Source organism: Eschscholzia californica, unplaced genomic scaffold, assembly GCF_041429995.1.
Source record: "Eschscholzia californica isolate CP2 unplaced genomic scaffold, dmEscCali1.0.p SCAF_4, whole genome shotgun sequence".
Lineage (NCBI taxonomy): Eukaryota > Viridiplantae > Streptophyta > Magnoliopsida > Ranunculales > Papaveraceae > Eschscholzia > Eschscholzia californica.
Window position 1 is genome coordinate 8,936,131 of NW_028238461.1, and position 13,195 is coordinate 8,949,325.

Here is a 13,195-nt window from a genome sequence, read left to right on the forward strand (position 1 = left end):
AACAAATCAAAATCACAACAACAAAGAGAATATTGGTAATGGGCAAATCGTGTAAGTCAATCCAAACCGTCGGATCGGGTAGGTTGGATTTGAGTTTCTCATAATGTGAAGGGTGGGATTTTAGACATGCTACTCGCAGACATACTACTATGTATGATTCTTTAAAAAGATCTTATTAGTGGGAAAATGTATCGTAGGAGTTTGGTTATTCCCTCAAGGCCGATACAAACACCCCTACACGATGACTAGTTAAATGTTTTTCACACATGTGAAAAGATCAAATCAAAATGCGCCTTATCTTATTCGCCACAAAAAAAAAAAAAAAAAAAAGAAAAGAAAAAAAAAAGGTATAAAGGGTTGAAACCTGTCGGTCAAATGTGAGTAGATTTTGTATCCTAGTTTGACCCCACACACATATCTCATCTGTCCTCTACTTTGTAATGTGTGTGTGATAGGAGGAAAGAGAATAGAAGAGGGAGTCCAAAAATCTGAATAATCACATGCTAGGTTTCAGCTCTGACTGCCTCACCCACCATCATCATTTGATTCAATTGGTCACCCATGTTCAATATCACCCACTAAATGACACACCATTTTGCATATGAGTTGTTGCCCTACTCCCTCTCCATAGTTTAAGGCCCCCTCCTCCAGCCCCACTCCCACTTTTCCCTACTTCCCCACAACACGCCAAACGTCTCCTCCTTTTCCAATCATCACCTCTTTTCTCTGTAATTCATTTTTTATTGCCGGGAAGGATGGGAATCAGTCGGGACGGGTGGAAAATAGTAACTAACTCAATCGTTCTAGGAGGAACGAGCACAAATTCGAAGTGTCCATTCGGACATCCAGATAAAACGGATAGACATTTCAAATTTTTCTCCAACAAAATGTTCGTCCGTGACCGTTTGATAGTCGGACAAATTGGATATCGGTCGGTCAGACACCGATCGCTAATGAACAAATAAATAAATTTTTATTCGAAACTAAAACTATTTAGTAGCTAAATACAACTTTCTAAACTCCCGTTTTACCATTAGAAAAAGTAAATGAATATAAAATTAAAAGATAATCATTGAGATTTCTCATAGATTACGATCAGTTATATTCTTCTTCTCATGGATTACGATCGGTGCATAGTGGATTCTTGATTTACTGATGAGATATTGAGATTTTAGAAGAGAGGTGGACCAGAGAAGTAGAGAGGCGAAAACAAAATTAAGAAAAGTGATTTATAGGATTATATATTTTTACTCTTGAAATCTAACGGCTGTATCTAAACCTACCAATCTAAAGGCTTAAAATCAAACATATAGGCGGGTGGGTATAACGGGTAGGATATATAGACGGGTTCGGTCGGGCAGATTATATAAGCGGGTGGACTCGGTCGGATCACCGGTAAGGACTTATGTCCGCGTCCGTCCGCTTAAGCCCTTTCGGTCGGGCGGGTACAGACTGATTCGGGCATCGGACGGTCACAAAACTTTCGGACAAGGACGGTCGTGGGCGGGTTCCGGGCCAAAATCCCACCCCTAGCCCTTCCTATGGTCGAACTTTTTTTTTTTGTTGTTGAAATCCTATGGCCCAACTGGATTTTTGATATGAATGTTCAAATATAATCACAAAAAAAATGTGGTGCGGTTTTGATCGTCTAAACAATGAAATTCGATCTTACAATAAAATTTCATGACAAAATAATGGATCTTATTTAGAAAGTCAATTTGAGATTGGCGAATTTTTCTTCAAATTCCTAAGACTATACGCAATCTTTTGTTCAAAATTATTTTCGTTTAAGCTCAAAGGATAGCAAACATTTTATATTTATACGCGTACGTGACTTTGGCTTTTACACGAAAAAGGTCCATGAGGTTTTGAATGTCTAAACATTAGGGATCGGTATGAAAATTATTTATGGTGAAGTTGCAGATCTTGATCAGAAAGTAATTTTACATAGAAGAGTCCCAATTTCGTGCGATTTTGAAACCAGCCAAATTTCCTTTCAAATTCAAAAGTTTTACTTCTTGAATTTTCTTCAAAACTTGTAACTTTCCAATAAGCTCAAAGGGCAGCAAATTATGCTTTACAGGAGTACATGACCTCAACTTAAACACAACAATATCGGTGTAGTTTTGAATGTCTAAACTATGGAATTCAGCCTAGAAATCAAATTCCTCACCAAAAGCTACGAATATTAATCAAAAAATCATTTTTACATGAACGATATGAGTTTCGTGTGGTACCTAGACCTGCAAAATTTTCTTCAAAATTCAAAGGTTATATATACGGTATACCACACGAATATTCGCTAATACTACCAAATTTTTGTCTCAGCTTTAAGAATAACAAATACTTTATGCTTTATACAAGTACATGGTCTAAGACAAGTGAAAATAATTGATGTGATTTTAGATGTCTAAACATTGGAATTCTGCCTAGGACCTTAGAAGCTAGATTTTCTCACGGAAAAGCTGTAGACCTTGATCGAAAAGTTACTTTACATGAATCGTCCGAATTTTGTGTGATTCTAAAACCGACAAAATTTCTTTAAAAATTGAAAGCCGTACCACACAAATTTTCTTCAAAACTAACAATTATTCGATCAAATGATAGCAAACACTTCATGCTTTATACAATACATGGTCTTGAATTGAAACGAAAAAAGGAATACAGTTTTCAATGTACAAATGAATCAAATTTGACCTTGGAAGTGAAAACTCCTCCTGGTATAGCACGGGAATTTTCTTCAAAATTTAACTGTTTTTTGACCAAGTTAAAGGGATAGGTAACACTTTATGAGTTACACGAATACATGGGTTCGGTTTCCGAGAAAAATCGATGTGGTTTAATGTCTAAGATGGCTAGATGGGAGAGTATTTTGACAAGAGCAATGCTACTATTAAATTGTTTCTTCTTTTCTTTCTACTGATCAATACTGCAACAATCACATTGAATGACTATATCTTACACATGATTTAACACCAATAATGTGGCTTTAGCTCTACATAGTTGGTCTTATAACAACTAAGCCATCTCATGAAATTCACTTGCATGACTTCATGTTCAGGGTGACTTCATGTCTGGATATGTTGGGAAAAACCTAACTATATCATTTCATGCATCTTGGTAGTAAGAAATTCTTATCGGAAAAAAAAAAGAAATCTTATCGGAAGAAGTAGAAGAATATCTACTCTACCTTTGTTTCCTTTTAAGCCTCTGGAAGTTGGGTCTAATTGGTTGGCTTGAGCTCCCACCCTGACTCTGGTTCTGATCTATTCCATGGTTTGCTGGAAATGGAACCAGAGGCTTCTTTTTTGCCACACATGCCGTCATGTCTCTCCCTCGATCACATACGCCACTAGTTCCACTCCCCTTTGTCTTTGTCTGTCTTGGACCCTCCAATCTCTCCAAGATTCTTGATGTTTTCTCATCCAACTGTTTATTAACATCAACTGGTGATAGGACCGAACATTTTATCTTTGGCCTGGATATACAGGTCGGTGAATAGATCTTGCCTTCTTCGTCCACAATCAACTGTTCCCATTCTTCTGCGATGCAATCAGCACTCTTAACTTCTCTTCTCATCTGGGTCGGTTGCGGTGTATTGTCTTCTTCTTGACCGGATACAGTTGTTGATGAAATAATATTCTTCGTAGCTGGAGGATTTGCCCTTGGTGAACTGAATCCAGGGGTAATCTCATTTCGTTTTGGTGGTATGGACCTGAAAATTCATACCTTAACACTGTTAAGTTCATCTAGATTTCAAGATTAGAAACCATACAGCTAGAATTTAGAACCTAAAAGAGTGCAAACTTTCATATTGAGTGCACATCTTTGTGATCTAGTATTGGTCATTCATGATGGAGCCAAAATCTATTAAAAAGTACAACCATAAAATCAAGATTGATTTGGCTAGATGGACTCACAAAATTACAGGATGAACTTAGCAGCAATGGTAGGTTATCGAATTATGAATTCTTCATACTTGCAAAGATTGGTTAGTGGATTAAAGATGGCTTATGTTAAACAGTTCCTAAGCTCAGTACATCATCAACAAGCGATTCTAGTTTAGATCTACACTGTATACACTCCAGACAACCGATAGAAAAGTATGATTGGAACTTGAGTTTCGAGATTCTTTCTAGTCTCTTTAGGCTTTGACTTGGGAGGATTCAAACCCTTCTACTGAATAAATTGAATAAAAGGGGAGGCCCTTCATTAATTTATTGAAGATGTTCTACTACTGACAAACATAAGATCGTCATATCATAGACTCTAAGGCTTAGTCTAGCAGCTTAGGTACAAAGATGAGGAAGTTATGGTTGGTTGATTTTGTGGTTCACTAAGGATAAACCCAAGATCCAAGAGTACTCCCAAAACCTTATTAGTAATAATGCAAAGCTTCTTTTTTAAGCAGGCAAAAGTGAATTACCTTAGGTCAGAGTACTGAAGCAACAACCTCAATAGCCAGTACTACAAATAAATCCAAAATCCAAGAGTTCTATTGGGACCTTAATAACTAGGCTAAAGAAATTTTTTTGTTCATGCAGTTAAGGGTGAATTACCACAGAAGGTAATTAACAACTTAACGTAGAAACATACGTTAAGAAGGAGACTATAAATGATTACCCAAACTGTAAGCTCTCCTTTACAAGCAAGTTGAGCTTTGGATGGAAGCCTCTCTCATGCATAAGAGGGTTGTAATCCCTTAGTTCCATCTGAAAAGAAGGGAGTAGAAATGAAGTTCAAGTTGCGCCCAGTCAAATAGCGAAAAAAAAGAATCAACAGGGATGACATAAGCTGATTATCGTATTCCTTGATTAGACTAAACCAACTATCTAATTCCAAGTACAAACGTTTAGTTTTAGCATTATGGTTTCGAATATGTAGTTTTTTCACATGGGCTCTGCATGGTAAGTTGTTGCTGACTGGATACCATCAACTACGTACGTTCATAAGCGGCATTAACACCAAACCTAGAAGTCCATAAGATACAAAAAAAATTCCTTTTCTATGGTACCAAATTCTTAGAGGGGATAAATTTTTTAGTGACATCTTTGTGTACAAGAACATAAATTTAACAAAAATGGAAAGCAAAACAGAGACCCCAATGAAATTAGTTATTATTCAAATTCATAGGAAATGAAATCCTACCTACCCTTGATAAAGAGGCCCCAATGGAGTCCTTCATCCCCTCTGGTACAGCGAAGTCAACCAACCCAAAGACATCAGGAAAGGGCAGGATTTCCTCTGACCCTGCTAGCCTCTACAGAATTTTGAAAAAATGAGATACGGGGATAGAAATATGAAGAAAGATGGAGAGAGAGAGGTCGCTTACCCTAAGTAGCATTGGGCCGTTATCTGAAGGTTGGAGAATATAAAAGCATTGAAGGGTAGCATCCATCTTGGTTTCGAGATTGCAGTTTGAACTGCATATTAAACCTTGATCCAGAGAATGCAGTGCTCGACACAGTGCTTGAAAAACTGTCGTGAAGATAATAAGTGAAAAATTACAATTATAACCAGATAGCAGAGAACATAAGCAGTCAGAGCTCATCAACTTTGAGATTTTCTACTCACGTTTTTTTCTTTTGAACAATTTGTATTAATATAAAGAAAAAAGAACTATACAACCAAGTTCTTTTCGTACTCACTTTGAGTATTTAGTTCAGATTTATCGCATTCATCCGATGTACTTTCTATCTCCTGATAAGCTGATGGAGTGACCATATAGGAACTCCCAACTATTAAACCTATTTATGTTCAACATAAGGAAATAAGTAAGAGCTCTTTACATGTAAAAAGAAAGCGTTATTGTTTAAAGGAGCATGACGAGATCAATTCAGTAATCTGTAGGTTGAGTCGGAGTTCAATTCTAGCACTCAAAGAAAAAATTTCTCTAATATCTATAACTCCCTAAAATCTCTTCCATTAGTTTCTAATTTATTGGTTTTTGAAATAAGCTTATGAATCGCAAGGACGAGTAAGCAGAAATGCTCTTCCTACACCAAACAGGAGAAAAAAGTTCACAAACTGTTCAATAAATAGGGGCTCAAGGGAGATAATATGAAGTCCACCTTCACTCAGAGAACCCAAGTTGGTGCGCTCGATAACACTGAAGCTGATGGGTGAACATATCCGCTGGGAGTTCGGACAGTTCTGGAAAGAAGGTAAAAACAAGATAGTTTGGTCTCCAACCCTCACTGCATTTTCAATCAAATTACAGGTACCCAGCTCCTGGCGTGTTATCGGACAGAGATATGGCCTATTGACCTTCCTTCCACCTGAACCATCTAAGGGAACGCCATGGCACCTACATGTCTACACTAAGCACCCGATGAATGTAATTTGATCAATAAGAATTACTGAAAAATATTGGCTTTCTCACAATGGCAGATGACATCTGCCAGTATTCTAAATGATGCATAATGCTATGTACGTTTATGTCATGTCATATATACTTGGTGCTTGGGGCAAGTTCGGTGCATATGCTTAGGCAGTCAGTTTACAGGGATTATTTTTGTCATGATCGATATTTTGGGAAAACTGAAGCGGCGGTAAAAAAAATCTCAACTCTTACTATGCAGCAATTATCATCCAGTAGTCCAGTAGACCTAATCCCAAATAAGAGACCTATAGTCCACCACCCTTTGGTGTAACAAATGGACACCCCTCTTAAGCCCATGAGGTCGTCGGATCGAGTCTCGGTGGAAGCAGTTTGCCATCAAGATTTATCCCATGTAATTTAGGCAATATATAAAGTAAATATTATAATAAACTTGTCGGGCTTTAGGCCTCTTTCATATTGTCGGGCTTTAGGCCTCTTTCATTATGGTTCAAATTAGGCAGTTATCGTGCTCATCACATCTTCATGATGTATGAATGCCTTGTAACGACTAACGTAGATCGTAGTCGATTTCTCAAAAAAAAAATAAGAGACCTATAGAAGTATCTAAGAAATTGTTTTTCAATTAACCCAGGAACAAGGTAGAATTAGTTAAACCTACGCAGAGAATATCAGATAGTTGGGAACTTTGTAATGATTGTATTATACTACTTGACAGAAGCAGCATCTTACCTGACACGGACTAAACCCATCGATCATATGGTTCATAGATGCAATCAAGTTGCAGAAGATCTGATTGGTTGAACCTATAAGATGGTTCTTAAAGTGAAATATAGCCTGTAATGGTTCCTCAAGGTCATCTTTCAGCTCCTGGTGCCATCGTTTCACTAGGCCACACATTACCCAAGTATCTGCATGCCAACAATCTTTAGTACATTCCCAATCTATTGTTCCCCTCATGTCTGTAATTAAATTTCTAAGTCTGCAACATTAAGAAGTTTAATAACAACCACTTCTTGCTAAATGGAATTTCATTATGCTGTATCTTTACTAACGAATAAATGTAGGCTGAAAAACGAATAGATATTTATTTCACTCCAAACCCTATGATAAGGACATACTCTAATTCATATGGTTAATTGAGCTGCATGGTGTTGATCCTGATAATATATCTCTCTCCTTAAATATTAGTTATTTAGTGAACCAACATGTTTTGCACTCAACTAGATTACAATTAAAACCAATAGATTTCTAAAAAGAAGATACCTAAATAAACACCAGGATTTTAAACAGTCTAGATCAATGACCATGAGTCTTCATGTTGATACTAAAAGTAAAGTGGTTGTAAGTTGTAACCATTTACCCTAAAAGCTCAACCAAACAGCAAGAGATCACTAGACCAATAATTTAAATACCATGGGTTAACCGTCAATGCGTCTCACAATGAGTCGAACTATTGGGTAATAACATACAAGTCGAACGACATTATGCAGGGGCTACTCTTTGGAGTATATAATGTTTGGCTGCAGGGCTCAAGGTTGCTACGCCAATACACTCAGGTTAGTTCAGAGAAGTTTTTTTTTTTTTATCAAACTGAACTTGCAAGTCTAAGGACCACTTTTAAAGGGCATAACCACCTTTTTTATGAGATCAACAAATAAAAGTTGGTTTCAAGAGTTTTAAAGTCTACTCATTCTCAAATTTGGGCAAACACCTGTTATGGATCTACATACATCACTTACCCAAAAGATGAGTTTGAAGAGAACAATTTTCAAGATCAGAGATTGTGTTAGTGAATTTCTGAACATCTTCAGACATGTTGTTGAGCTGGCATGATTCCTGCTCCAACAGTACAAACTCTACCGAAACACATTTATCTGCGGCATCCTGTTGGTCAATTGATAGTGTAATAACCAAAGTAGTACATTTAGAATTCAATCATGATCGTTAAAAAATTGAGAAATCCAGAGGTGTTTTTAAGAAAGAAAATTCAAAAGTCAGTAGTATACTAAATGCCTTACCATTAGAATCTTCCGTGCAGAATCGAAGTTCTCTAACAAGCAAGTGCTGATGAAAATCACCTTTCTCGAAATATCTTTACCACCCCAAGAGAATATAACTTCTTCACTTAGGAGCTTTGCGAATACCACATCTGTACTATTACAACGATAAAATCACGAATCATAAGGTAGAGAGAGAAGCTACACGCAACTGAAAGCTACAAGATTACAAAGAAAACACATGAATTCCTCACCTCCGCCTCCCATCGTAGTCACTACGGAATCAGCCAACTCAGGTAAATATCCATCAGTAGGCAAGTTACTAACAGCGTGATGAAAATCGCGTAGACTAAAATTTCCTCTCGGACTATATGCAATCTTCAGCTGAAATTGTTCATATGATGAACCAAACAAAATGCATTAAAAATCAAAAACCTAATTTTGCTTATGTGTACATGTAGATCAAATTTAGGTTAAATCATTTCGCGAAAAGAACAATTATATTAAGACAAGTAATAAGTAACGAAGATCGGACACAGTAAATAGAGAGGAAAAAAGTAGTAGTAGTACCTCAAGGGAGGAAGAAGTAGTATTGTTGAGGAGATAACACAAAGCGATTCTATCAGTTAGGATCTCCGATTGCTTGCCTCTTCTTCCTGTTGAAATGGCGTAGTGATTCGCGAGCTGTAATAAACACTGGATGATCGGGAAATGAAAATAGTAGAGATTTTGAGAAAACTAGTAAAAGAGATTGATCTTCGAACACAAAGAAGAATCGAGCAAATCTGAGAAGGAATTGTTAGTTACCTGTTTTAATTCTTTGAGAAGCGGAGGCGATAGAGTTCGAAGATCGAGAACGAAACAGAGAACAACCATTTTACTTCACTTTCAAATTGATCTTTCAAACTCACAGGCAATTTTACTCCATTTATGTATGTGCTTTTTGCGCGGGATAAAGGGCACAATTCGCCCCCAATGTTTTCCCACCAGATCTTACCGTTAGCCGCATCGGAGATCTTACGGGGCCCGGGCACTCCGACTGATGATGTGCTCATTCCACCACTCATCCTGTGTTTCATTGGGCCCGATCGTTTCCACGTCATAACCCTATAAAGGGCAGAGCTACAAAATTTTAAAAGAAAATTGTAAGTTTTATCAAATTTTCCGGATCAACAATCAGACACAACTTCTCCCGCCTCAGACCACCCACCTTCGGGTTGTATCCAAAATTTTCCAACAAAAAGTTTGTACTCCAAATTTTTTTTCGGTTTCTCCAAGGCGAGCGCCATAAGTTTACACGAGCATAAAGTGGATCTTTACTTTGAAGATAATATTGATGTTATAGGTGCTCTATGTAGTATGTAAACCAACTTTGTAAACTTAGTTAGGCTATAACTATGTTATTTTGTAATCCATCAAGGAATAAAACAAGTTCTTTGATCAATTTCAACTTGGTACCAGAGCCAAAAGTCTTAAATTTTTGTTTGGGAATTTATATTGATTGAAAGAGAAGAGCCTTTCATCTTCATCTTGTTTTTCCGGTTTAGCTAAAGTGAAGGGCAACTGATGCTTCCGCAATAATAACTCTCAATAAGGCAAATTCAAATTTGCTAAAGTTGTTGGTCAATTTGACAAAATTACTTATAAGTGTACTCACTGCAACAAATTGGTCATACCAAAAGTCATTGTTATGAACTATTAGGCTATCCAGAATGGTGGGATCATAATCGAAATAAAAACTCTAAGAAGACCCTTGTAGATCCAAATGTTAAGCAAGGTTCATCGACGGTAGCCACTACAGGTAATGTAGGCAAGACTTTAAATATGTCTACACAATTTTCGAATAGTACTTGGATAATTGATTCTGGTGCTACAGATCATATGACTTTTGATTCTAGACAGGTCTCAACCATAAACCAATCTTCACATAAATATGTCTCTACTGCCAATGGCACCTCAGCCACTGTTGTAGGGGAATTACCTATAACTCTAACGAATGTTTGTTACATCGGATGTTATCTTTCACGAAGATTCTAAGTATTTTTCACCTGAGTCTGAACTTCAGGGGGAGAAAACTAAGCAGGAAGTTCTGACTCTTGATTATGAAGAAATGGATAATCATGTAGAAGAGAACAAAATTAGATCTAATATTGAAGTAAATTTGATTCCTGAAGAAATAAGTAGAGCTGAAATTGAAATTCTAGAATTACCAACACCTGAATCGGTAATGGAAGAAAGTGTTAATGAAATCGTTGAACAAATTGTGGATTCACCTCCAATTGAAGTCGTTGAACCAAGGGTTAGTAATACACCAAACCAATCAGTTGTTGCGGATGTTCCTGAAGCACCTTCCGAACCACCTAGGAAAATATTACCGTCGCGTCAAACAAGAGGTATTCCTAAACCGACACATGAACCTGAGCTGTCTAGTAGAGTCAAATATCCTATGAGTCAGTATGTGTCAGATCATCGGTTGTCAAAATCAAATAAGTCGTTTGTAAATCAATTATCTACTGTATATATTTCTAACAATGTACAGGAAGCCTTATCTGATTCAAAATGGAAAGCAACTACGAATGAGGAGATGAAATCCTTACAAAAGAATGACACCTGGGAGCTAGTTGATCGTCCAGAAGATAAAAATCCAGTGGGATGTCGGTGGATTTATTCAGTGAAGTATAAAGTAGATGGTACAATTGAACGTTACAAAGCGAGACTAGTGGCAAAAGGCTACACTCAAACTTATGGAGTCGATTACACAGAGACATTCGCTCCAGTTGCAAAAATCAACACTGTTCGCGTCTTGTTATCGTTAGCAGCAAATTTAGATTGGCCACTACAACAATTTGATGTAAAGAATGCTTTTTTGCATGGGGAACTATTAGAATAAGTCTATATGGACCTTCCACCGGGATGCAAGATACCACAAATACATAACCAGAAGGTATGTAGATTGAAAAAGTCATTGTATGGATTAAAACAATCACCAAGAGCGTGGTTTGGAAGGTTTACAAAGGCTATGAAGGAATTCGGCTATCACCAAAGCAATTCTGACCATACCTTATTTACAAAAAGGCAGAAAGGAAAACTCACAGCACTTAATGTATATGTTGATGACATGGTGGTTACTGGGGATGATCCTGAAGAACGAAAGGCTTTACAGAATTACTTATCTAAAGAGTTTGAGATGAAAGACCTTGGTCCATTAAAATACTTTCTTGGAATTGAAGTATCTCGATCTAGTAATGAAATTTTTTTATCCCAAATAAAGTATACTTTAGATTTGCTACATGAGGTGGGTATGTCAGCGTGTGAGCCGATTGATACACCTGTCGAAGAAGGATTAAAGTTGTCAGTGGAGCCTAATCAGATACCGGTTGATAAAGGAAGATGTCAACGACTGGTTGGAAGGTTGGTGTACTTGGCGCACACGAGGCCAGATCTTGCATATGCATTAAGTATTGTTAGTCAATTTATGCACATTCCCGGTGAAAAACACGTGAATGTTGTTTTACGCATTTTGAGATATTTGAAGGCGGTTCCTGGAAAAGGTATTTTGTTTACTAAAAATTCGAGTTATCGAACTATTGATGTATATACTGATGCAGATTGGGCCGGGGAAGTAAATGGTAGGCGATCAACTGCAGGATATTTTACCTTTGTTGGTGGAAATCTTGTTACATGGAGAAGTAAAAAACAGAACGTTGTTGCACGTTCAAGTGCAGAGTCTGAATTTAGAGGAATGGCTGATGGCATATGTGAAGCGTTATGGTTAAGACTCCTGTTGGATAATTTGGGATATCCTTCTGAAAGACCAATTCAATTATATTGTGACAATAAAGCAGCATGTGATATTGCTCACAATCCAGTCCAGCACGACCGCACAAAGCATGTTGAGGTGGATTGATGTTTTATTAAAGAAAAGTTGGAAGACAACATTGTAGAGTTACCAAAGGTCCGATCTGAAGATCAATTGGCTGATGTTCTTACCAAAGCAGTTTCAAGTCGAATATTTTCGAAAATGGTAGACAAGTTGGGCATGTGCGATATCTATGCACCAACTTGAGGGGGAGTGATGAAATATCTTTCTATATATTAAGATATCCCATATAATAGATATTAGAAAACATCTAAAATTAGAAACTAGTAAGGATTGGGAACTAGTAAATATATTAGTATAAACTATTAAGAAACTAGTAAAATATTAGAAACTAGTAAAGTTAGAAACTAGTAGTATTGTAACTCTATAAATGGAGTCTTGTATTTATTTTGTAATCCATCAAAGAATAAAACAAGTTCGTTGATCAATTTCAACTGTACAAACCCAAAAGTAGAACACTAAGGACTCTTTTTCTTCTTATAGCCCCTCCTCCCTCCAAAAATCTAATTTATGAAAAGGTTTTATTCTTTATTCTTGTTTATCTTCTCATTTTCTTTGTTCTCTTCATCATGGACGAATTATTTCAGTATATTATATGGTCTCCCTGTTGAAAATGGTGATGAGATAAAGCTACTTTGTTTGAAGCTTTAGGTGGCATCAACCAAGCTCTTGGTGTCAACTACCATGTGAGGTGTCAAGCAACATGAACAATCTATTCTAAATGAGACATCTCACCTTGGTGATAAGTCTCTTATCATTTGAGGTGGCAATTTATCAAGTAGACACCATGAGTTGGTGAGACACCTCATTTGTTGAGGTGTCCACACCATATTTCTCCTCCAACACTATAAAAGGAGATGAAGAACTTCAATTCAAAATCATCCCATTCTCATCCCATCCATCTCATAAGCAAGCCAAGATAAGAGAAAGTAAGTTAGTATTAGAAAGAGAGTTTAGTTTCTTCTAAATACTTGT

The 13,195-nt window shown here is 36.9% G+C and overlaps 1 protein-coding gene across 2 annotated transcripts; it reads right to left on the reverse strand.

Annotated features, from left to right (window-relative positions):
• Positions 1-1,972: 1,972 nt before the first annotated feature.
• Positions 1,973-9,419, reverse strand: LOC147542358 (uncharacterized). Of its 2 annotated transcripts, XM_086634393.1 has the most exons (13): positions 9,148-9,419; positions 8,911-9,036; positions 8,595-8,724; positions 8,362-8,492; positions 8,083-8,227; positions 7,073-7,251; positions 6,072-6,315; positions 5,649-5,747; positions 5,333-5,478; positions 5,153-5,260; positions 4,624-4,712; positions 3,186-3,715; positions 1,973-2,168 (listed from the first exon to the last, which is right to left on the reverse strand). In XM_086634393.1, exons 1-12 carry the CDS (start codon positions 9,214-9,216, stop codon positions 3,187-3,189), a joined length of 1,995 nt encoding a protein of 664 aa, XP_086490519.1. In that variant the 5' UTR covers positions 9,217-9,419; the 3' UTR covers positions 1,973-2,168; position 3,186. The 2 variants fall into 2 exon arrangements, with proteins under 2 accessions (XP_086490519.1, XP_086490518.1); XM_086634392.1 differs by lacking the exon at positions 1,973-2,168 and having other exon boundaries at positions 2,871-3,715.
• Positions 9,420-13,195: the final 3,776 nt, after the last annotated feature.